The sequence below is a fragment of the Amphiura filiformis genome, chromosome 9 (genome assembly GCF_039555335.1).
Source record: "Amphiura filiformis chromosome 9, Afil_fr2py, whole genome shotgun sequence".
Taxonomy (NCBI): Eukaryota; Metazoa; Echinodermata; class Ophiuroidea; order Amphilepidida; family Amphiuridae; genus Amphiura; species Amphiura filiformis.
This window is the reverse complement of record NC_092636.1, coordinates 17,826,893-17,854,703: the sequence shown is the minus strand read 5'-3', so window position 1 is coordinate 17,854,703 and position 27,811 is coordinate 17,826,893. Positions and strand designations below refer to the sequence as shown.

General features: G+C 36.2%; 1 protein-coding gene across 1 annotated transcript; it reads right to left on the bottom strand.

Moving 5' to 3' along the window:
• Nucleotides 1-23,283: 23,283 nt before the first annotated feature.
• LOC140160003 (warthog protein 4-like) lies at nt 23,284-27,800 on the bottom strand. Its single transcript, XM_072183270.1, has 2 exons — nt 27,461-27,800; nt 23,284-25,372 (listed from the first exon to the last, which is right to left on the bottom strand). Exons 1-2 carry the CDS (start codon nt 27,798-27,800, stop codon nt 24,729-24,731), a joined length of 984 nt encoding a protein of 327 aa, XP_072039371.1. The 3' UTR covers nt 23,284-24,728.
• Between the last annotated feature and the right edge of the window lie 11 nt (nt 27,801-27,811).

Genomic DNA, 27,811 nt, shown 5'->3' with positions numbered 1-27,811 from the left:
ATTTACCATAAAAAGGACGCTTATTCAAGCCTGATAGCAGTAAATCATGATGAAATCATGCAATTTAGCCAATTAGGGCCTATTTAGTATGGTGTCCCACTTACCCCATCCACTTGGGGTAGATGGGACACTGCAGTGGTTCTTGAAATTAATTTTTGATACAAAAAATAACAAAATTACTAAGTAAAATTGCATATAATGCCGCAAACAAGCTCAACAAGCTCAGGTAATCAAATTAATACTGAAAACGCCTAGCCTATTGAATGACTTGATTATTGATTTTGTGGCTGAAAATCGCAAATCGTGGGTTTTGGGGGTTTTGTCACCAAAAACCAAGAAAAAAAATCTGTCTCATGTATTCAGATGAAATTAATAAACATATGATAGTGTAGTATTACTATATTGGTATAATTATGTTAATAATGCCCAAAATGCTCCAATATAAAATTAGTGTATTGCTGTAAAATATATTCTTTTAATGTAATAATATCATAAATATATGTGTCAAATTTACCCCTACACCTTATGTGTCCCACTCACCCCAAAGTGTTGGGGTAAGTGGGACAGTTGAGTCATTACATAATTGGCCCGCCATTCTGTACTGAATTGGAGTATCGCCTCCAAACCATGAAAACTAACACCAGACATTGTCCTAGGATTATACTTGAATTATAAAAACATACGTCCAATCTTTATACACTTAGGCCTACATGAGATTTATATCCAATAATATCCTTAAGTGCTTACCCCATCTTACCCTAGCTCAATTTGGTTGTCCCCAGTGATCTTTGGACAAGAGGATAAGAGGATAAGTGGGGCCTACTTATTTCGAACACTGGTCATAACTATAGGCCTAATACCTCAGCAAACACAAAACGTTTTCGACATCATTCGCAAAAGGTTATAAAAGGTTGTCAGAAAACGTTTAAATGTCGGGTTATATAAAGGGTATATTAAGAGTATAAAACGTTTTCATAACCTTAAAAAACATTTTTGATAATCTACTGCTCAGCAAACAAAAATGTTTTACAGAAAACGTTTAAATGTCGGGTTATATAAATGGTATAAAAACGTTTTAATAACATTCCTGAAACATTCTAAACAGAATGTTATTTTGGGGTTGAAAAAATATTTTGCGAAAAATGTTTGCCCAAAATATTTTCAATAACGTTTTAAAAACGTTTTCATGACCTTTATATAACCCGACATTTAAATGTTATTAAAAGGATTTGAAAAAAAAAAACATTTTAAGAACATTTCTGTGTTTGCTGGGTTCAAATATTTCAACATAATGTTATTTTTAAGTATTGACACAATATTTGGCAAAAATTTTTTGCAAAAATAGTTTACAATAACATTTTTTGAAAACATTTCAAAATATTGTTGTAGTGTGTTTTCATACAAAACGTTTTAAAACGTTATCTTGACCTTTATATAACCCGACATTTTAATGTTATTAAAACGTTTTTACCTAAACCAAAAGCCAAATTAACTTATTTAAAAGGTTTTTAAAACGTTTTTGTGTTTGCTGGGACGTAATGGGGTTTGTCACTAAAAACCAAGACCAAACCAAGACAAAAATCTGCCTCATGTATTCAGATGAAATTAACTTAAACATATTGATAGTATAGTATCAGCAGTAGATAACTACTTCATCAATTTCACTATCAACAGTAGATAGCTTTTTCATCAATGTCCATATCAGCAGTAGATAGCTACCGTAACAACTTCATCAATTTCAATATTAGCAGTCTAAACAGTTCATCAATTTCCATATCATCAGTAGATAACTAATTCATCAATTTCAATATCAGCAGTAGATATCTTCTTCATCAATGTTAATATCAACAGTAGGACTAGATAACTACTTTATCAATTTCAATATCAGCAGTAGATAACTACTTCATCGATTTCAATATCAGTAGATAACTAATTCATCAATTTCAATATTAGTATTAGACAAACACTTCATCATTTTCCATATCATCAGTAGATAACTATTTCATCAATTTCATTATCAGCAGTAGATAACAATTTCATCAATTGAAATATCAGAAGTAGATAACTATTTCATCAATTGAAATATCATAAGTAGATAACTATTTCATCAATTTCCATATCATCAATCGATAACTAATTCATCAATTTCAATATCAGCATTAGATAACTTCTTAACCAATGCCAATATCAACAGTAGGCCTAGATAACTACTTCGTCAATTTCAATATCAGCAGTAGATAACTACTGCATCGATTTCAATATCAGTAGATAACTACTTCATCAATTTCAATATTAGTATTAGACAAACACTTCATCAATTTCCATATCATCAGTCGATAACTATTTCATCAATTTCATTATCAGCAGTAGATAACTATTTCATCAATTGAAATATCAGAAGTAGATAACTATTTCATCAATTGAAATATCATAAGTAGATAACTATTTCATCAATTGAAATATCATAAGTAGATAACTACTTCATCAATTTCAATATCAGCAGTAGATAACTACTTCATCAATTTCCATATCATCAATCGATAACTAATTCATCAATTTCAATATCAGCATTAGATAACTTCTTAACCAATGCCAATATCAACAGTAGGCCTAGATAACTACTTCGTCAATTTCAATATCATCAGTAGATAACTACTTCATCAATGCCAATATCAGCAGTAGATAACTACTTTATTAATTTTACTATCAGCAGTAGATAACTATTTCACCAATTTTAATATCAGCAGTAGATAACTACTTCATCAATGCCAATATCAGCAGTAGATAAAGTCTACTTCATCAATTTCAATATCAGCAGTAGATAACTAATTCATTAATTTTACTATCAACAGTAGATAACTATTTCACCAATTTTAATATCAGCAGTAGATAACCATTTCATCAATTTCCCTATCAACAGTAGATAGTTATTTCATCCATGTTAATATCAGCAGTAGATAACTATATCAGTGAAATATCAGAAGTAGATACTACTTTATCAATTTCACTATCAACAGTAGATAGTTATTTTATCAATTTCAATATCAGCAGTTGATAACTACTTCATCAATGCTAATATCAGCAGTAGATAACTACTTCATCAATTTCAATATCAGCAGTAGATAACTATTTCATCAATTTCACTATCAACAGTAGATAGTTATTTCATCAATTTCACTATCAGCAGTAGATAGCTATATCATCAATGTCCATATCAGCAGTAGATAACTACTTCATCAATTTCACTATCAGCAGTAGATATCTATTTCATCAATTTCAATATCAGCAGTAGATAACTACTTCGTCAATTTCACTATCGGCAGTAGATAACTATTTCAATTTCGATATCAGAATCTGAAGTAGATAACTACTTTGTCAATTTCAGTAGACGACTACTTCATCAATGCCAATATCAACAGTAGATAACTACTTCAAACATTTCTATATCAGCAGTAGATAACTATTGCAAAATTAGCAAGAATTATGGCCAAAATTCATTTCCATTAAGACCAAATTATTAATTTTTCTCGTGGATGGCGCAATTTCTTTGAAAAAGTAAGAACCTTTAATAAATTAATAAATTTTTCTTTGAAATTTTTACTTTACTCTGAAAGTACACTATCTTTTCGATGGGGGTGCACCTACCACCATTTTTGTTTGGTGGATTTGGGCCCCGCCCCATACAGGCTTGGCCCCCCCCCCCCCCGGAAAAAATCCCAGCTACGCCACTGATTCAACTTGATCAGAAAAGATGTTTACTGAATTTAGCAGTTTTGGAAATTTCATTTATTTTGTGAAAGACAAGTCACAATTTTCTAAATGTATTTTGGACAAAGCAATTTACAAAATGTTGGTTATTTTGTACAATCTTTTTGCAGTTCTCGACCTTTTCATCTTGGTTGAATTAACATCAGTGTACAATACTGATGGCGGCAGTCTGGAGTCACAGATGGTGATGGTTTTCAAACTCATCCAAGAACCTATTACCTAGCTGTTGGACTGAAAACTACATGTATGTATCTGTATCTGTCACGTCGGTAGTCTCCTTCATCAGGTAACATCACCACCCTATAATTATGTATGAACTGAATTTGTAATGAAATTCATCAACCGCCAAAAATTGTTGGTATCAACTTTATTGAACTTTGAAACTTAGATTTGCAAAGGATACAAGAAGTCATAATTATTTAGTTGGATTGTGAAATATTATACATTATTGAAGTAATTTCCCGGGAGTAATTTACGGCGCTGTGCCTATGGTTAAATACCACTAATTAGTGCTGGGCAGTGCGTGAAAATAAGAGAGGGACTTTTTTCCTGCATGGCATCCTTAAAAGGTGCTTAAAAATCACTGAAAAATACCAAGCTGTATATTAAAAAAAAAAAGTGCAAATTTCAGAGTAACATGCAGAAAAGGCATGTTTTCTACCATTATTTTACAGTTTTGATGAAAAGTTCCCCGAAATTCATCCACTGCACTGCACATCGATTTTGCCCCCTCCCATCCAGTTGGCTAAAATCTGTTCACAAAAAAGGAGGGCGCACTGTAAAATTGTGGTCTTTCCACTTCAGTGCTTTAAAACAAAAAAAAGTTTCAGGTCATCATATGTTAAAATTTTGGTCATTTGGGGATTCATCCTTCTACTCTTAATTGAGGATAATGTCATTTCACTGTGAGAGTTCCTTATATGAGAAAATCGTGCTTGAAATCACCTATTTTTCCATTGAAACCTGTCTTATAGAGAATTAGTGGTATTTAACCTATAATAACAATAAAAAAAAAAGAATACTCTGCACTATGTAGGACATTTGGTTACAGAGCAAAATGGTCAGCACCCATTTTTTGTCAGTTGATTGTGACCAATTAATGTTGAATTCGTAGATAGGTCAAAGTATATAATATGATAGTCATACACAAGTTTACACTTAGGGCAATATTTTGAGGTTATCAACTAGACTATCCTTTTGGCCATGCAAACCGTTTGTCTTTCCGTTTGTTTGTATGTAGATATATGTCTGGCCAATATGGTAACACCATAATTTTTGCTAACTGTAAGTGCCGTAGACAGTACAGCCAGCGACGTGCATCTGTCTGTGAGTCTGTCCACCCTTATTCTCGGAACTGACGGGTCGCATGCCTTCAAACTTGATGGGTAGGTGCGACTTGGACCAAGTCGGAGCAAGTTTGCATTTGTTAGTGGATTTCTACCCCAGGGACCCCAACCAGTGGGTCTTCTCTTTTCCTCTCCATAGGTTACCATGGCCAATCTCTTATTAACACAAAGTCACTATATTATATAAACGCTTAGTAGGTGGGTATAACTAAAACAATGACCACAGATGAAGACAACGCCATTTGGGGGTCATCCGGAGTCATCCAGAGTCAAATCGCCATAGATTGTAACAGATTAATGAAATTGGGTGAGAATCAGTTATATTTTGGGGTCATCTGGAGTCAAATCGCCATATGTTGTTGTAGTTTCTTGAAATTTGAGTTGTAGTTTCATGAAACTGGGTAGTAATTACTTCTACAGACACTTTAAGCTTGCTGAAATCTTCCAATCATATGAACCAGGAATTTTTGTGCTGATACAAACCGCGAAAGCCAGGTGACCGCCTAGTTTATACGTGATATTTGGCAATAAATTTCAACCAAATTCTTATTTTGAATGGATCCTGATACTAAAAATTAAGGGTTCCAAGTATGTAAAAATACAAATGCCACAGCTTCTTCCTTCCGTCTTAGTCCTGATTATTATTTTGCTCACCACCAGGTTGATGATCCTGTCAGGCAGATTAGGGGTGCATGGTTATATATACTGATATTTTCTGATTGATTGATTGACTGATGCTGAAACCAACCATTGATTGATGATGACACCAACCATTGATGATGACACCAACCATTGATGATGACACCAATCATTGATGATGACACCAACCATTGATGATGACACCAACCATTGATGATGACACCAACCAGACCATTGTTGGCGGATTGCGGACTGAAGTAGAATCAGAGGCAGAGGCACCCGGTGCCTCCTGGTTGCTTGTTTTGCAACCAGGCTGGTAGTTGTTGTGTAACCGTGCCTCGCCTGGTTGCTTGTTGTGCAACCAGGTTTGGTTGCTTGTGTTGCAACCATGGTTACCTGGTTGCTTGTTGGATTGCAACCTGGTTGGTTGCTTGTTGTGCAGCCGATGCTTCCCCTGGTTGACACCAACCCTTGATTGATGATGACACCAACCTTTGATGATGAGGCCAACCATTGATGATGACGCCAACCATTGATGATGACGCCAACCATTGATGATGACACCAACCAGTCCATTGTTGGCGGATTGCGGACTGAAGTTGGCCCTGAGTGCAGAAAGCCTATATTGTACAGTTATATTATGCTTGATGTTGTGCGTGTGGAGTGGGTTAACAAAAATACATCAAGTTGGATGCAAAACCATTCAGTGGTGTTAGGTTTTAGTAGATATTGGCCTATTAGTCGTGCTATTGTAGTTACAGTTATTTAGGGTTATGGGTTAGGGATAAAGGTTATAGATAATGTCAGCTAGGCATTCATTAATTTGCATATTCATGAGATGACGTCATCAATTTGTATATTCATGAGATGACGTCAAAAATTTGCATATTCATAAGATGACGTCATTAATTTGCATATTCATGAGATGACGTCATCAATTTGCATATTCATGAGATGACGTCAAAAATGTGCATATTCATAAGATGACGTCATCAATTTGCATATTCATTTGATGACGTCATCAATTTGCATATTCATAAGATGACGTCAAAAATTTGCATATTCATGAGATGACGTCATCAATTTGCATTCATGAGATGACATCATCAATTTGCATATTCATGAGATGACGTCAAAATTTCTATATTCATGAGATGACGTCATCAATTTGCATATTCATGAGATGACGTCATCAATTTGCATATTCATGAGATGACGTCATCAATTTGCATATTCATTTAATTCAAAATTAAATTTCAAATTAAATTGTTATTTTTAAAGACGTTACATGTATTCAATCTTCATCAGCACGGCTAACTTTTGTGCACTTGCAACTCGCTTGAATATTGAGGAAGTCATGTCAAATTTGAATATTCATGAGGTTATACAAATTTTGAGACGATATCATGAATATTCACAGGGTGATTGGAACTGGTGAGGTTAAATGGATAAACATGTGTGCAAATGTGTTTAGAAAATCTTATAATAAAATACATTTTATCAGCTTATGTTGTATGGAAGTTGCGTGGTTTATATGACTGCTATTGTCTTGAATGCTCATGAGGTTATGAGAATAAATCTATATTCATAAGATGACGTCATTAATTTGCATATTCATAAGATGACGTCAAAAATTTGCATATTCATAAGATGACGTCAAAAATTTGCATATTAATAAGAAGGCGTCATAGTCCAGTCAAAGTGGGTTTTGACTCACCACTAATTGCAACAGAATTTTTTTCACTCCTATGAATGTCAGAGATGTCCCCTGAACAGCATACAAAAAGTATACTATACTAAAATGCAGCACACCTTTGACGAGCGCGACTACCGTGATGTTGCAAATTCGCCGCTAACAACGCGTACGGCGCACAGTTCATTCATAAATTTCCACTCGGCAACAACAGATGGCCTCAGCAGCCAATCAGAGACAAGTGCGTGCAACACAGTAAATACGCGATGTATCCTTACAATACGCGCTCGTCAAAGGTTTACTGCATTTTAGTATAAAATATACTTGATGGAAAGGTAGTTTTTGGCGGGAAAAGGTCATACAGGGGTCAAATTTCAAAATTGCTCCAATCATTTGAAAAACTATACCAAATTATTCCTCTAGTCATAAGGATTCAGAAAAAATATAGTTTGCCATACCTGTGATGTACGGTTCTTGAGTTATAGCCGAAAAGGTCAAAGGTCAATAGTTGGGTTCAACAGAGGTCAAAAAACTAAAAATTGTCTGATTTAAACCAAAATGGTCTCAAATTGTTCGGCTTGCAAACATAATTCATTTAGAGAATATTTGCACTGTTTAGGTTGTTTAATTACATGCGTAACATCGAAAACTAGGTCGGGGTCAATAGAGTTCAATGGTCAATGACCTCTTTTACCCTGCTACCTAGGTAACAAAGCATCCAAGATATGGCAAACTATTCTTATTTTGGAGTGTTTTTAAAGGACGAAGACATTGAGACCATTTTTAAGGAGATCGGAGCATTTTTTCGAAGTTCACCCACCTTTGACCTTTTTGCTTATAACTTGAGAATGGTACATCACAGATATGACAAACTATACTTTTTCTGAATCCTTAAGACTAGAGGAATGCTTTGGTATAGTTTTTAAAAAGATTAAAGCAATTTTGAAATTTGACCCCTGTATGACCTTTTCCCGCCAAAAACTACCTTTCCACCAAGTATATTTCGGTATACTTTTGGTATGATGTTCAGGGGACATCTCTAAAATGTATAAAAGTGAAAAAAATTCTGTTGCAATTAGTGGTGGGTGACACCACTAATTTGTTTAGATTGACTGGACTATCATCAATTTGCATGTTCATGAAATGACGTCATTAATTTGCGTATTTATAAGATGACATCAAAAAATGTGCATATTCATAAGATGACGTCATCACTTTGCATATTTATGAGATGACGTCAAAAATTTGCATATTCATAAGATGACGGCATCAATTCGCATATTCAAGAGATGACGTCATTAATTTGCGTATTCATGAGATAGCAAGACAACGTTGGCCCAACGTTGGCAATGGTCGGCATGGTCGCGGTCGGTAAGCCGACGCCAAGCCAACGTTGGACCAACGTTGACATGCCAACATTGAATCATGGTTGGTATGGGAACGTCAGGCCAACGTTGGGTCAACGTTGAATCATGGTTGCATGCCAACGTCAAGCCAACGTAGCCAGCCAACCTTAAAATGACGGTCGGCATGCCAACTTTGGTCCAACATTGTTGTGCCAACATTAAATGATGGTCGGTATGCCAACGTCGAGCCATCATAACCAGACAGCCTTAAAATGAAGGTCGGCATGCCAACGTTGGGCCAACGTTGTTGTGCCAACCTGAAATGATGGTCAATATGCCAACGTCGAGCCAACATATCCAACCAACCTTAAAATGACGGACGGTACGCCGAGGTTGGGTCAACGTTGTTGTGCCAACCTTACTATGATAGTATGCCAACGTTGCACCAAAGTAGTCAGCCTGTCATAAAATGACGGTTGTTACACGGAGGTTGGGCCAATGTCGTCGCAAAAACCTTAATATGACGGTTGGAATGCTAATATTGGATCAACGTTGGTATAACCTGTTGTTCAAGTCATGGAAATGGTCAAGTTTATATTTTCTTTAGTATTAAAGAGTGACATTAAATTCAAACTAAACTCCTCAAAAGTTTGGAAAGTTTTTTCAGGCACCTATATATCAAATTATTTGTGACATGTTCATGTCGTGTTGCATATCAATGGATAGCTACTTTATCCCCATTTACAATGACACCATTTTTGAAACAATCACCTTTTTCACGCCTGAGTACACGTCTTGTGAATGCAGTGGGGTGTCAAACAGAATGTGCCAAATTGTCCATTATTCTGTGCAACAAGCTGCAATCCCATATCTTAATAATCTGTGACCTAATGCAATCGCCCAAGATGACAACGCTCGCCCCTACAAAACCAGGGTAGTCAACGACTACCTACACAATATGGGAGTAGAGAGAATGGAATGGCCTGTCATCAGCCCAGACCTCAACCCGATTGAACACATGTAGGACCAGCTTGGTCATGCTGTGCATGCCAGAGTAGCCAATGCAACCACATTTAATGACCTGCGACGAATCCTGGTTGAAGAATGGAATGCCATCCCACAGCAACGTGTGACTAGGCTGGTGAGCAGCATGAGGAGTAGGTGCCTGGCTGTTGTGGCTGCGTATGGTTTTTCCACCCGCTAAAAAGGGTGATTGTTACAAACGTGGTGTTTTTGTAAAGAGGAATAAAGTAGCTATCCATTGATATGCAACACGATATGAACATATCACAAATAATTTGAGATAATAGATGCTTGAAAAAACTTTCCAAACTTTCGTTGAGGAGTTTATAAAAAACCCACTAGATAAACTTATAATAATATTAAATAATAATAATAATAATGATAATGATAATAATAATAATAATAATAATAATAATAATAATAATAATGATGATAATGATAATGATAATGATAATGATAATAATAATAATAATAATAATAATAATAATAATGATGATAATAATGATAATGATAATAATAATAATAATAATAATAATAATATTGATAATAATGATAATGATAATGATAATAATAATAATAATAATGATAACACTAATGATAATAATGATAATGATAATGATAATGATATTAATAATAATAATAATAATAATGATAATGATAATAATAATGATAATGATAATGATAATAATAATAATAATAATAATAATAATAATAATGATAATAATGATAATAATAATAATAATAATAATAATAATAATAATAATAATGATAATAATAATAATAATAATGATAATAATAATGATGATGATGATAACAATGATAATGCTTAGTATAATATAACCCTATATAATTATACGAAATAACAATATTTAGAATTAAATCATAAAACGAATTATATTTTTATATTACTTTATTTTATCAACATTAAATGTTATCAATATTTACAGTAAATTTGATCAATATCCTAAAAAGATACACTTTGGCAGGTTTAATCATCAAAACATAGCTTATATTAACTTAAAACACTTGTTCAACCACATAATCCATGTTAGCTCAATTGGTAGAGCATCAGGTTTATAAACCAAGGGTCCCAGGTTCGAATCCCGGTAGGATAATTAAGGTACGTGACTTGTGTAAATTTAAGGTAGTTAATTTGTCTGCGTTGTAAAATAGAAAGCCAGGTAATTTTTAAAAGACTTAGAAAAAAAGCACAGTATGCACAAGTACCTAATTTTTTTTTCATGATTCTTGTCTCATTGGGCTTGTTTGCCAAAGTTTGGATTAACGTTGGCTAATGGTTGGATCACCGTTGGTCAATGGATGGATTAATAACATTGGCCAAACATCAAAGATTTGATGTTGGCCAAACGTCACAAATTACATCTGTATTACGGTTGGGTCAATGTTGGATCGACGTTGGCCCAACGACTATACCCGGCTACCTGTAGATGTATAGACCCGTGACGTCACGCAGACGTCACGGGTCTATTAGATCTGTTGATTAAATGCACTTTTTTGGCCCAGATCTATGCTGTTTCGTATATTTATCAGCGTTTCCAACCCTTCCATGCGCTACAATGTCAAAATTGTGGCTACATCATAGATATCCCGGGCATCTCAGAGCATTACCTGATTTTTCTATATGAAAGTAATTAAGGTGTTCCATCAAAGCTTTCTTCGTGTGCTGCCACCTAGCGGTGGTTCCGGGAACGTTGCGTCTAGAGTGCTTCTGAAATTGATATAAACTCCTCTAAGGGGCTGTGCAATAATTATGTGTACCCCGGGGGGTGGTTAATTTTCAAAATGGTCTGCCAAAAATCGCTTGCCCCCACCCCCCTCTGGCCGTGCCAAAAAAACCTTTGCCCCCCTTTTGACGTGCCAAAATTCTTTGCCCCCCCGTTCACAAACAAAATTTTGGGGAACCCGAATTTAAAACCTTAAATTGTCTTATCATATAATGCGAGCACATCGAGCAGGAAATTTTGCATATTTGAATGTGTTCTTTGTTTCTGTGTTTTTGATCAAACATAGAGAAATACGTGAAAAATTAGTAATGTGCTTCATTTATATGGAATGGGTGTCATCAAGAAGGCCACACACATGTAAATCCGAGCAAATTGCAGTCTTCATAGTCCACAAACCGTCGTAGTATGCTATTGCAGCCCAAATTCAGTGGAATGGGCAGAGATACATGAATAAGAACTTTTTATTTTCACAATAAAAAAACCCAGACAAATACTTATTAGATACATTACTACAAAGAAATATGACAAAAAAATAAGACAGAAAAAAAGCATACGAGAGACTATCACACAAGACACATAAAAATTAATTGTAAGATGCAATTTGTATTTTTTTCGACTGTTTTCCAATGATTTAGCTTCCCGTACTTAGGTACTCTTTGTAACTGTCTAAAATCTATATTTTTGTAGACGTGCCATCATCAAAGTTTTCCATCGAAGCCATTTAGGGAGGCCATAATCATATAGTCTTATTAGCATTAACAGAGGGTTTATTTGACTTAAGGGGGTACTACACCCCTGGCCAATTTTTTGCCTATTTTTGCATTTTTCTCAAAATTTTAGCACATTGGTGACAAGTAAGATATGTATATAATAGGGGCAAGGACTACAACTACTGTACTGAAAATTCAGCAACTCAAAGCAAGTAGTTATTGATTTATTGATCAAATAGTGGTTTTCCTCATTTTTGACTGTAACTCCACAACTGTTGTCTGTGCTGAAATAAAATTTCGAGTGCAGTAGTTGTAGTCCTTGCCCCTATAATATACATATCTTACTTGTCCCCAATCCGCTATAATTTTTGAGAAAAATGCAAAAATAGGGACAAAATTGGGCAGGGGTGTAGTACCCCCTTAAACCAGTTGTTATTTACAATGTCATCACTTGAGTATAAAATTGTCGTATCATCGGCAAATAATATGAAGGTTAACAAACTCGACGCATTAGTTATAGCATTGATGTACATAATAAAAAGTAGAAGGTCTAGTATTGAGTCTTGTGGGACACCGCATATTATACTTTGAATTTCAGATTTGCTTGTATTAAAATTTACATACTGTTTGCTATCACTTAAGGGATCTGGAATGAGCGTTTTGAGCGTTTCGACAGTATTTTTTGTGGGACATGGGAGCACATCAGACATATCGAATTGCATTCTGAATACGAAGAATGTCTTTCTGATATCAAATAAGTTACATTTTTTGAAATTCACGATATAATGCAAATTTTTTGACAAATTATTAAAATTTGATATTTTTCACATTTTTGATATAACAGTCCTCGAAGTAAATTTTATAAATCTAATGAGATATTATTAAAGTGTATGTAGCTGGGAAGAAAAGCCGACGATCAGTTGAAAATGTTGACCTATCATATTGAAGATATGGATTTTTTTCCCAAAAAGACCTAATTTTTTTGGTGTTTTGGGAAAAAAATCCATATTTTCAATACGAAAGGTCAAATTTTTCAATTCGTCGGCTTTTCATCCCACCTACATACACTTTAAGTACATATTATCAGATTTATAAAGTTTACTTCGAGTACTGTTAAATATAAAAATATCAATTTTTAATCATTTGCCATAAAATGTGTATTACATTGTGAATTTCAAAAATCAAAATTATTTGATATCAGAAGGACATTCTTCGTATTCAGAATGCAATTCGATATGTCTGATGTGCTCTAATGTCCCACAATAAATACTGTCCAAAGGTTCATGCCTTAAATCATTCATGAATTAATCGTAAACTATTCCCCTGAATCCATAGTGCTCCATCTTATAAAGTAAAATATAGTGATCTATTGTATCAAATGCCTTCGATAAGCCTAGATATACACCAATTGTTGTTTTGTGATCCTCTACATGTACTGCGTTATTTATTTTATCAACAAGATGGATGATCGCCATATGGGTGCAATGGTTAGCTCTAAAACCAAACTGATTTTCATTTAAGATATGGTTTCACTAAATTCAATAGATCTGTTGGAAACTAATCTTTCCAGGATTTTAGAGAAACGCAATATTGATATAGGGACTATTTGACAGCATTAAATCATCATCTTTTTTTGTACTTTTAATTGACTAGGAACATTTCCACTTGACAAAAACAAATGAAAGAAATTTATAAGAAGCCGAACAATTTCATTTGCTACCTTTTTTTATATAATAAGGTACACACGGTTGTTTGATGGGATCATTTATTAGTTTTTCAAACAAAACATCATGTACAACCAAATTTAGGCCTGAACAGCTAAATGTGATATCATGGTAATGTATACAGATGCTTTTGAGTCATTCTCAACTTTAATTTTCTCTCTTTTACAAAATTATTCACTTTTATAGCATTTTTATAGCTTTTCCGGATATAAAATGTATCTATTAATGACAAAATTGGTGGCGCTATTTAGTTACTGGAAATTACTCTTTCAAGCTTTTAATACAAACAACTCCTTTTATTGTTTGATAAAATATGTTTATAAAATTTCTTTTCGCTTGTTTCATCTATCCCACCTGTTTAAATGGCAGTATTGATTACCTACCCCTTGCAAATTAAGAAATATGATTTATAATAAATAGCGCCATCTATAGTTTGCATTTTCTTAATAATGAAGCCAATTCTATATACATCAAACAACCGTGAGGTCGCGTATATCGTCGTGATCTGCACTTTTGTTTTGGTCAAATTTAGCAATTATCTTCAGAATCTCCAATTCAACTATTGGTTTCATAAATATACTGTTTTGTGGATTATTATGGATTTGTGACGCCAATTGGAGGTCTCCATATCAAACTGACAGCTCTCATATGCCTTTGTGACTAGATTGATGGCAGTGACTGGGTTTTATATGAAATCTTCACATTGCACTCGTCATAGGCGTGTGTGTGTGTGGGGGGGGGGCGGTGACTGGGAATAACTAGGTCATACTAGTTACGTCTGCCGCGGCATGTATCATTGTAATATCATGTTATATTATTATCCAGAGGTATATCTGATTTTGATTCTATGAGGATGGCCGTTCAATTCGACGTGCCTTATTTCTAAATGCCTTCTTGAATGCGTCAAAGTATCGTGGATTGCTAGCGTTGTAGACAATCGGATTAACTGCGGAATTCAGCAGGAATGCCACTCGTCCTAACCAAAGGAATATGTAAAATGCCATCTTACTTCCGAGTAGTTCACTCTGGGTGAAAATGAATACCAGAGCGTGTAAATTTATAACTTGCACTGGGCTTAAACAAATGAAAAATACAATAGTGTTGATTATCAGCATACGAGCAACATGATTTCGGGCTATCCTATCGCGGCTCGATTTTTTGCTCGATTTTGTGGAGAAACCTTTTTTTGTTTTTCTGCTCAACTTTATAATAATGAAGAAATAAGCTATACTGTTGGTGATCAAGCTTGATATAAACATAACCATATCTATGACGGGAATCGCCACAAGTGACCAAGTTGGTTTATTGCAAAACCATGTGGTTTGGGGATACGTTCCGAATCTGTCAACATCATCAGGCCATACGATACACTGTTTTATAAGTTCCACTGGTAGAACACAACTTCCTAAAAGCAGACAGAATGACCATGATACAGTAGTTGAAATCATCGCGTGTCTTGCGTTGTCTCTATTTCTATGGATCACTGGTTGACAGATGGCATAATATCTATCCAGCGTTACCATGGTCACAAGGAGCACACAGGCGTAACGAAGTACGTAAGTAATATACTGCGGTACAGAACATGCGGAAATGCTCCCAAATGGTGTTGTAAGAATGTGGTCAACTGGTGAATTAGCATAATTAAATATGTGCCAGAAACAAGTAAGAAATAGAAGCAGACCATCTGATACAGCAAGATTTGCCAAGTAGAAATTTGTCACTGTTCTCATCTGAGGTACCCGATATAAAACAAAGAGAAGCGACGTGTTTCGAGAAGTCCAAATAGCGTTATCAAAGGCATCAAGACGACAAGGAAGAGTTCCTTTGGAAAGGTGTACGTGTGCTCCTCGGTTAGCGGAAGACATTGTACATCACTCGCGTTGTCAGCCATAAAGACAAAATAATATCACATATAATGACAATTAATGGCAAGTCACAATATGTATTGCTTGTGTACAGCGAAATCAGAATAATGTTTTATGCTATCGAAAGAATCTAGTGTCACATCTGTTGCACGACACTGGTAACAGCCGCCGAATCGTCATCAAGCGAGTCCAGAAATGAAATATATTAAGACTGTTACACTACACGCATGCTGAAATTCACACCAATACGAATCAAGAATCCTAAAATTTCTTCACTCACTCAAATGTCTTAATGTTGTTGTAAATTATAGGCGGAGGCGCCCTATTTAACATTAGCTTTGGACATTTCATTATTTTATTGATTTTTCACCCGGGTAAGTCGGATGGAAAATAAATAAAATAATCAAATATCCAAACCTAACGCTAAATAGGGCGCCTCCGCCTAATAAACATTTGCTGAGGAAGCCACCCTCAATGTTTCTCAAAATTCTGTTTTTACACGATTGCAATGTACTTTATTAAACTAATATACCATGCAAAAATCAAGACTCAGGTGCTGTAGTTTTGTCTCATGCGCGATGTTCATAACACAGTACGTACATGGGGTGTGTGGGGGGGTGTGTGTGGGGGGGGGTTCATTCACACATCAAAAGACCGTGCCGTAGCACGACCGACGGGGGCACGCATTGGTGACGACGGTACTGGTAGTAAATTCCAATGTTCTTTGCTTTTCCTCAGTTATTTTTTTATGGAAATGTTACAATATGGCTTTAACTTTATTGAATGTGTCAAGACTTGGTGTAATCTATAACTCTCGTCCTACGGAGGTATTTATGTAACACGAATTACGAAGGGCGAGGTTGTTGCAGCCCCCTATATTTTCTACATTAAACATCATAAACCATTAGATTTGCAACCAATATATAACTATGATAAGGAAATACCAGGTACAACCTGAATCCCCTTCCCAAAAGATCCCACGAACATGCGATTTACCTAAATATAGACGGAATGTCTATTTTTGATGTTTAAAGTCCATATTCCATATAATAATTAAACACTTGCAAAACAAAAATCATGACTTCACATTAACAGTGGACTTCGGTTGTATATATAAATGCGCATATATAAATGCGCACGTGACCAGATGGCCAGTGCCATGTTCGTGTTACCTCACTGTAAATCACTGAAATTGCGACCACAGTTCCAGGTTGTGGCCGCATTGCATTCTCGAAATTCAGTAAATTTTCATCGTCAACTGTGTAATTGAATGGGATTATTTTGAAATTTTAAAACGCTTGAAATATCACAAACAAATAGGCCTATGTTGATAAATAATATAAATACAAGCTAAAACCGTTGGGGTTCGATAATGAACCCAACAAAATTAACCGACTATATTGGTAAATGCCATACGGCCGGGCGGTTTCACAAGTTGCCGGCTCGATCATGTCATCCGCCGCCTGAAAAGTTCTGACCTTAAAGCCAATCATGTCCCCTTTCATACTTTCATGCCGTTGCGACAAGAGGCATGACTTATCAGCCATTCACAAGTCTTGATTGTGTCTGTTTGTCTACAATGCGCGTGTGGACCGCTTCTCGGCGGCAAGCAGCATGATAGTATGAAACCAGCACTACGTCATAGATATGGCCAATTGGCACGCCCATTTAGCAAGGAAATTATGAAATATAAGTTTGTAAATCAGCTATATCTAGCTTTTCCGTAGTTAATTTTTTTTTTCCGTGATGGAAAACGTTAATAAATAGTTTATCTTTCGGGTCAAGTTATTTAACCCTTTGCAATCAATGCCACTATTTTGCAAAAGCAATTTTCCTTGCGACCTGTCATTTTCCCCTATACTTTTGCACGGGGAGTTTATGTACATCCGGGTACCTTATATCGTTTAATACGGTATGGCGACTTGTAGATGTCACGTGCGCATTTATATATGCGCATTTATATATACAACCGAAGTCCACTGATTAAGGAGGTTGTGTACTCTCAGACATGCATGTAGTAACAGTGCAATAACTTTGTAATTATTCGCGCAAGACATATAAAAGTATACATTTTTATGAAGGCAAGACATCAATAAATCTTAATATAAATACAGATTTGGGGTAAAAACAACAATTATGAAGAAAATCACAAAAAAGTGAGATTTTGGCAATATTTGTTAGGTACATCATAACAAAAAAAACACTCTTTCCAAAATATTTTATTTTGTTTTTAGCTCAATCTCGAGGCTCCAGTTTTTTTATTTTTTTGATATTGGCCTTATTTTTTGAGATATTGACCATATGAGGCATCAAATTGAACTTTTTAAAATTCACAAACGCCTATTTGCACAAAATGATGCCTAAACTCGGAAATAGACCAAAATATAGAAAAATGAGAAAACCGTTTCTTGAGTCGATCATGCTTTTTACGATGATCATATTTCCTTACCCATAGATGCTGTATTTATTGAGTTATCGTGTACCTAAATCGTCATTTTACCGAGAAAATGAACATTGAAATAATGGCCGTTGGAGTTTAAAGTGGTCACATTTTGCACTTTCATCGAATCTCGCAGGAGAATGCGGCAGTTTTCATTTTTCTACCTTACATTACATAAACATCGGGTAAATCCACGGCCCCTTGAGAAGTGTGAGCGAAATCCATTCATAACTTGATATTTAAATCGGGGGAAAGAACTTGAAAAAAAAACCCCACATTTTATCAGCTAAAACGGAGCCATTTGACCACTAGGTTTTTGTGCTTCCGTGGTGTTTCCATAAGATGCGCCGCGCATGCAGATAAGCGTCGCGTATGTGTAGCGTATTTGTGCGTTAACAAATTGCGCGATACGCAACGCGATGCGTTGTTGCGCGCGTGTACCCTGCTGGTTCAACAAAGATTTTCTTTCCTTTTCAATTTCAAACACGAGTGGAATAGTGAAATAAAATCCTTAAAATATTGCAGTTGGAGTTTACAAATCTGGATTTTCATACCTTGTATTTATAAAAAACATAACAAAGTACAAACATATCAAAAAAACTCAATTTTGCGAAAGAAACAATGTCTAGAGTACACAGCTGCCTTAACATCCCCTAACGATTAGCTCAAATCATATTGGTGTAAACACAAGCGTTGTAGTATGCCGGATCTCGTAGGATGAGGTTTAATCAAGCGTCTCATAAAAAGTCAAGACGAGGCACATTAATTCACGGTTGTTTGAAGTGATGTACAATTGAACTCATTTTAAGCAAAGTTGAACACTGATGGCGCTATTTATCTTAAATCTTTACAAGGGTAGACACTTATATAATGACATTAAAACATCAGAAAAAATAGTGATAAGTAGCAAGGAAACATTCTAAAAATGTTTTATCATGATATGAAAGATGAAAAAAAAAAGGTAAAGAAAGGGAAATCTATGTTAAAAATAGCTAAAAAATGATATATATTAGTATGATAGCTGTTGGTATTTTCCAGGTCTAGAATTGAAAATTATATAATGTTATGTTACAAAAATTAATACCGTAAAACCCCGTCTACAAGCATACATAGTGTTTTTTATGAAAGCTAAATTAATTCGAAGCCAGCGTAAATATACCAATACCGTAATTTATTTGCTCATACTCCATAATGGCGCCTGGATTAATGTAGCTTTCATCAGAAGCACTCTATATGCTTGTAGACGGGGTTTTACGGTAAATGATCACATCAAACAACCGTGAAGAGGCTCGTGTAATATTGATAATTTATTATAAGATGTCAAGATTGATATACCATAAACATGATTATTAGATTCGGAAATGTGGGTTACATTTTTCACGCTGATAATTACAATGTAAAGTCTTCATTTGTACCCTGTAGGTAGGTTCAACCAACTTCAATTTATTTTAATGCTGAGAAAAAATTGCATTGTTTCATTATAAACCATTATAAACTGACTTGCTTTGAAAACTGTTTTCACATTATTATTATCACAATTTTAATGTTCTTTTCGGTTCAACTATTAATAGTGTTGTGATCTGTGTCATGGGGGTCAATATCAAATTGACAACACGCACTGTAATGACATTATGCATGTAACTAATTGGCAGATAGATAGCGAAGTCTGCAACAGAAAGACAACAAACAGAAAGAATTTGTTATTGTATACTGAAAATACTGAAATAATGCTGGTAATAATCGGGAAGGGTTTCCGTCCATTTTGAGCTGAAATAACAAGGTAAAGTGAAAGAAACTCTGCTGGTTATTTTGGCCGTTTAACACGTATTTCTATAGAAGGACATAATGTTATAATTCTTGAATTATGACATTACGTCGAACTTTGCTTTGTTGACCTACAAACACAACAAATTTGGCTGATTCCATTTACGTGCAAGTTGGGACATGTGTAAACATTACAAATATGAAAAAAATCAGGTTTGAAAAAATTAACCAATTTCATATTATAAGCAAGTTAAGCATGACTGTTTTTCAACGTGGGGCCCTAGAGTATGAATGGATTAGCGACTCACCACACTTGTCTATTACTAAGGGACCGATCGTTATTTACGGCAGGGGAGGGAATGGGCGTTTTGGGAAAAATACCCGGGGAAAAATATCGAAAAAAAAATTCGCGTCCGCTCAAAATTTTCGGATTCCCCCTTATTTCTTAACAATCCCCCTCCCAGTGGCGTAACTCCTATGGGCTCTGGGGCCGCGCCCCCGGGGTAAGGGGGCACCCATCAGATCTGGATACTCTTTCGACACGATAATACTTTGTTATAGGAAAGAAGTGGAAACCTTTACCCACCATGCATAGAATTATACTCTTCATTTGGGTGCCACCTTCAACACAAAATTTTCGCGCGCATTGCTCGCGCGCATTGCACATAAATTGTCATTTGAAAAACTCAACTTGGTTATATGCATATTTTTGCTCGCCCGCACCACTGGTAGTGTGTATTCTTTCCTCTGGGCGCCACAACCCCTAGCTACGTCACTACAGCTAGTGACGAAAAGTAAAGACATTGGAGAAGATGAAAACAATTTTTTATTAACAAGAAGTTCATTGAAACATGAAATAAATTTGCATGTTGCCCCCTCCCTCGTAGCGACGGGGGAGGGGAGGGGGGAGGGGTGGGCACGTGCCCTGGGCGCCACCCTTAACCAATTCAGCGTCGATTCTGCATCCCCTCCAGCGATGAAATTCAAAATATTTTACCCGCTTCGCACGCATTTCAGCGCAAAATCATTTAAAAGATCATTTTAAGACCGATATTCATCTTCATTATGACCAAATTTAATGCGTAATTGCCTATTCTTTCGAGAATTGGGGAGGGGCGCCAATATGTATCCTTAGCCCTGGGCGCCACACCCCTAGCTACGCCAGTATCCTACACGTCGGACTATGCACACCCTTGGTCAGGGGCACCCGATCTACTTTCGCCCTCGGGCACCCTGGCCCAAAGTTACGCCACTGCCCCCTCTTGGTTCAACAAAAAAATTCGCGTTCCCCCCTCAAGACCAAAAAATAATTTCGGGTTCCCCCCTCAAAATGCCCATTCTTGCTTAATTCGAGTGGTGTCCTCGAACTGTGATGGCTTTCCACAACTTCCTGTCCTCCATTGCTGTCTTGAAGTCTGTTGCCTCCAGTCCAGTGTCATCTTCCAGAATGTCAATGTAGGTCAGAGCAGGTCTTCCAGGTTTCCGCCTCCCATGCTTGGGTATCAAATGCCCATTCACCCTGTCGAAAATAACGATCGCTCCCTATAAGAATTAGTCCTAGAAAAATGACGAAAATGGGAAGTAAGACCGTTAATTGCCCGTCCGGCTGTAAGCTGCATGTGGTGTTCGATCTACTCCCTATTCCACAAAATTCAATTAAAATATTATCCAGTTTCGATTTTTTCTCGGGGACAGCGGTTACTAAACATGAGCAATTGTCCAAAATAAACTGCCTGGAAAATCACTGGCAGCACTGGTAGGCATGAAGGGAGCCCTCTTTCACGAAATTAATTTAAAAAAAAAATACTTGTTTAAAGCAAGTCAGGACACGGATCACTCAGAATGCCTACATGTAGATTTGTAGTTCACGATATTTGTTCATTACAAATTATAATGTAATAAATAAATGGTCTCGATATCGAGTAAAAACTGGAAAGGTTTATCAGTATTGATAACATATTTGTATATTTCTCAAAAATCGACTATAGCATAGTCTAGGTGAAACCTAGCTAAATTATAATTCTTTAGTTGGGTTTACCCCAGCTAGGTCCTGTTTTGCTATCCGATTCTTCTTCATTTTATATAGCTGGGTTTGCCTCAGCTACAATCCTCGAAAAAAGTCTTGAAACATTTAAGCGTCTTTAGGGAAAATGAATCTCCCCACTCCCCTGTGCGATGTTGACACGTGCAAATGTGTTCAGTGGACAAGTGTCTCCAAAGTGTCGCAACATTGAATGATGGGGGCGGGGAAGTGTTAATTGAGGACCCGGTTTTCTTCTAATACCCAATATTGAAAATTTTTATTCACATTACAAGTACACGTTTGATTTGATTAAATATGCCTAAAGTGTTCCAAGGGCTTTTTTCGAGGATTGTAGGTCCCGTTTTGCTATCCGATTCTTCTTTCTTTCTTCTTGCAACAACTTCAAAGTGCTTCTCCTCCTACATGTTACACCCTACAAATACGTCACTTGCACATATGTATCGGCTATGTTCAGTGCCCATACTGTGTAAACGAAATTGGGGTCAAAGGTCATTAAGGGCGCATTCTGGTATAAAACCAAATACCTTCAAACTGCTCAAGTTCTTCTGCCATATTACAAAATGCTGCTTCTTTCTTATTCTGTATTATTTGGACATCTGTTAAGGATACTGGGCTTAAACTCGGTGACAGCAAACCTCGTAGGCCCCTTTTTGGAACATTTTGCAGGGGTCATGTCAAAGGTCATCTGGGGTCAAATCTTAGAATTCATTTTTTAGACATCTGTAAGGAGTACGGGGCTCAAACTCGGTGACAACAAACCTCATGACCAGGGGAACATTTTTTGAAACATTTTACAGAGGCCAGATACCTCCAAAACACCAACATGCCCCAGCTAGGTTTGTGGTCTATGACCACGATTTGGGACTAGTTCTAATTGGCAATGAAAGTCAAATCTGAATATTTCGTCGATATTTGGAAATACTTTTTGTAAAATAACTGAACTACGTTAAAATTACAAAATGTCATAATAATATGAAATGTATATTTAGAGCTGTTTTAAGCTTTGCATAACCTGTTCATCTTTATTAAATTGTACGCCCTTGTTCGCATGTGGAAAAGGTTGTCTCGATTACAGTCACTGCACTGTGGTAATAATATGAAACTTGTATACAAGAGCTGTTACGCGATGCATGAGTATATATATAATAATAAGTATCGAGCACTATTTTCAGCTGTTTTGATTAACTATATATTATATAATAATAAACATATAAACAAAAGAACAAACTTGTCTGTACATTGTTTTATCAAAGTACGGTAACTCGCGCTCTTTCTCTAATGTCACATTGTGCTAATTAGCACTGTCAAATGAGCTTTCCACTCTTTGAAGTCATCCATCCATCCATCCATCCATCCTGCTGCTGTTGATTTTCCTCTTCGGCTTTAACCATTCTTGTGATATTGTCTTTCCATTCTAAACGTGGGTGTCTGAGGCCAAAGAAACTGAGTTTCTTGGTTGCAATGCTAGCTTGAAGTGTCATGTTCCTGCCATTTCAAGCACCAAGTCATTTGTTCTGCAATCAGTCCAAGGAACCCTTGGAATCCTCCCGTAGCACCACATTTTGAAAGCATCAACCTGCTGATTTCCTGATCGCTCAGGACTCAGGTCCATGAATGGCTACTGCGAAGGTTTCTAGATCTTGGAAATCATTTGGACAACATTATGAATGATGCAGAGCCTACATTTTGTACAATTTCCCTTGTTGTTGATGAAGGAGCAAGGCACTCAAATCCTTGAATTCTTGAAAATAAATTATAGAACTAATTATGAAATTTTCCCTCATTAGCACACCCTGTTCTCATCGACTACTATAATCTTGGTCTTTTTCGTGTTCAACGTCAGTTCTCTCTTCTCACTTCTACCTTGATTTCTTCTGTAGTTACCAAATTATTGGAATAAGGTTAACACAGCGGAGCCTGGTATCTGAATATAGATACTACCAAAGAATATAGCTATAGTACTTTTAAGTACTGTTTAAAAGCCTGTTTACATTCACCTCACGCTACTGTAACTACGTGCCTATTACACCAAATCAACGGGATTTACTCGACATTGTGTTTATAATTTTGTGCAATATAAAATTGTGCAATATTTTTTAATGTGTGACCTACACCAAATGGCACGGTAATCGTGTGTAAGTACGACGTATAACAGTAACTTGTTTTCTTAATATATTTCACGTTTATGTCTTAAGCTTTTAGATATAAAACAAATAAAAGGGCATTTCGTGATCCACAGCATCATCACCCCCCCACTTTTCTCAAAAAAAGTTGAGATTTTTTATACCACTGGAAACCTTTAGCTACATAATGTTTATGTACAAAAACTGGCTTGCAGATTAAATCGTATAGCAAAAATATCGTGAATTTTGAATTACGTTCTGGAACACCAGAACGAAATTACAACACATTCTCAATGGAGCAGTGTAATATACATAATCATGCATAACTCGAAAACGCAAAATCGGGGTCATCTGAAATTTTGGGAATAAGCTTTTTTCGTGGATATCTACTAAAAAAAATTAAATTCATAAAAAGAGGATGCTACGATCACGAAATACTCCTTTAAATGGCTACCCTACATTGTTCGATTTAAAGCCGAGTGTCACGGTTATACCAATTTACTCAAGAAGATACTGTTCCACATAATCCCAAGTTCGTATAGCTTTCTTGGAAAGCCAGAAATCGCTCAGACGTGGGCTGAGGTGATAGAGCAAACGCAATGGAACCGTTGCCTGCCTAAGGAGCCATTCGTTATGCATATGAACTGACGCCAAGACGCCATCAACGATGATGGTATGATTCATCGTCATTGGATGACGAACGTTGGCCACAATCTCACCGATTTTCAGCACTCGACGAGGAAAAAGCTCACCGGTATGTTCGTCAATTAACCACAAAACGTCGCCAACGTTGACTTTCTCCGACATAATTGGGGTTGATGGAGGGCGTTCTGATTCCACAGATGCCAACAGATTGATTGTAGCATAAAGAAGATGCTTGCCTTGAAGACGCAAGGAATGCTCCTTGCCATTCATGCCCTGGTAAAACAACTCACGCAAAAAAGATTTGCGGTAATTTTCGTCTTGGTAGATGATGTAGTAGATTGGTGAGTATGTAATACAGTTAGTTTCAGGATCGTAGCTCTGGACCAGATCACCAACAGCCAAATCTTCCAGAGATTTAAGCGTGACGCGACCTTGGGAATATTGCACTCTGACCATTGAATCTGACGCGAAACATCCACCACCCCTGTTTTTGAATTCTGTGAAAATGAAATCACGTAATGATTTTACAAATTCAACTCTCTCTACATGACACAACATCCAATGGGGGAGTAACACAAAATGTATAAACAGAGTTAAACACCTGACGTTTCGAAAAGACAAAACTTTTCATTTTCAAGGAGTAAAAAAGGAGACCTGCTCTCAATGTAGTGGAATCCTTTGGTTCCCTGCTGGTCAGTTGGAACAGATTTTCCCTGTTTTTTATATAATCTATTACCTACTGAGTTTTAGGATCGTTGTTGAAACGGATCTCTATAAGAGGCTCTCCCCGCTAAAAGCTAACCTAACCCCTTATTTTAATTGTGACGGTCCACCACAAACCGCTCGTAAAGTCGGCGAATTGTATTCTGAGCAACAGCACAAAATGTGCATAAAGGTTGTATTCATGTGTACCACAAGTTGGTGCGACATGTTTCTCATTTTGTTAGTGCCAGTCAAACACCTTTTAAACCAATCATTAATCCTATTGTTGAAGAGGATAAGAAGCTTCTACCTATCCCTCATATCAAATAAAAGTTTTGGTTTCTCTTTTGAAAAAAAAAAAAAAATCAACGGATTAAAAAGTGAAGCAGATCTAGTCTGCAATCATAACACTATTGTGCTGGGAGGACTAAGTATAGGGTATATAACCATAAGTATATAATGGCCTATTATGTCTAATATTTTCATTATCGGATATCTATCAACGCGGGCGACGGTTGATGTTCTCTGTCGTAGATGGCATACTTTCATTTCACCGTGTAATTACACCCCGAGTTAAGGGGTGGGGGATGCTTTATTTATTTGCATGAAATATACACGATGCATGATGATGGTGATGATTTTATTATGAATTAGTTTATTCACTACAAAGCACAACCCATACCTCTTACCTAGGCTCCCCCGGAGGCTCCCGTCCCCCACCTATATAACCTCCTCCATCCGCCTCCCCACACACTCGATATCGACTCTCCCCTACTATTCCAATCCACTCTTGAGCTCTGCTCTCCCCTCCCACTTCCAATGCTCTCTTCCCTCCGTTTCTCTTTCTCCCTACCCTTACACTTCTCTCTCTTCTCCCTCTCTCTCTCTTTTACTCTTATCTAGTCTTAAGTATAGGCCTATATATGGGACATCCTTCACATCATGCGATACACAAATAAATAAATAAATTGAATAAAAGTCAATTTAAACCAGCTTTCTATCATAATTATCTTCCGTCATGCGACATGCGACATGCACATATATATCATTCAAGTGTCTATTCTCAGGGTATTCTTTTGTAATGTTGGTGGAAATATTTCGATGGTCTATATTTTTTACAGTGAAATAAGCCATGGCTATTTTGAAAACTAAATCAATGCTTTCAAATGTAGATTGATTGACTTGTTCGTGAATATTGCACTGCGAAATTTAAAAATTTCTTTTATATAATTTGATGAAGGTAACTTAAAGTCTTGGTCAGGTAACAAACCTGATTTCCTGAAGTCGCACAGTTATATAAAAAAAACTCAAATGAAAACTGAAACAGCTTGCTACAAATCATAAGTTTCTAACAGAGGGTACAAACAAAGATATGGATAATGACATCACTCAAGAGCTTAGGGAGGATAATAGGAAACCGCGTGACCAAAACCAAAAATAAAACTCAATATTCGAAATGACCGTCTGTATAGAATTCGTAAATAGTGCTAGTCTTTGTTTGCTTTGGCAAAATCCTATTCAAGTGGTGGGATTTCACAATTAACAAAGAAATTCCTGAACCTCGTTGACTTGGGGATGATTGGAAGTGACCGCCAATTATGACTGTTTGATATATATTACCAGCAATGTGGAAAAATAGACAAAATGTAGGACCGAAATAAGGTACCTTTTGCTGAAGGAGCAAAGTTTAACAAAACATAACTCAAATGATATATCATTTTAAAGCTTATGATATATATTTTCTAAACACGAAATAAAACAAAACTTTACGAGCGTTTTGTGATGGACGGTCAAAAATTAAAAAATACCTCGGTAAGTAGGGGTTGAAATGGCCAAATGGCAAATTGCAGCCTCTCCAATTCCAGATAGGTAAAACTACTTACCGAACTTTAAGTCCTGTCCCTTCTTACTCTTACATGCTCTCAGTGCTGCTTCCTTTTTCCATCCTGGCTGTAATTCAGCATGTTCAGTAGGCCTAAACCTTTTAACCTCTGCTTCTAGGGCTCCAATCTTTGCTGCCTTCGTTTCCTCTTCCAACTTCTGTGATTCCTTTACATTCTTTATTTCTTTTGCCTTTAGCTCTGCATTTACTTCGAGGCTTTTAACACGTGCTTTTAGTGATGCTAGCTCTTCATCTTTTACCTTTTGTGCTGCTGTTATTTCGAGCTTTGTCTGGTTTGCCATATTTGCTTCTGCTTCTATATTCCTTTTTTCTTCCTCCATGATTTCGTGAG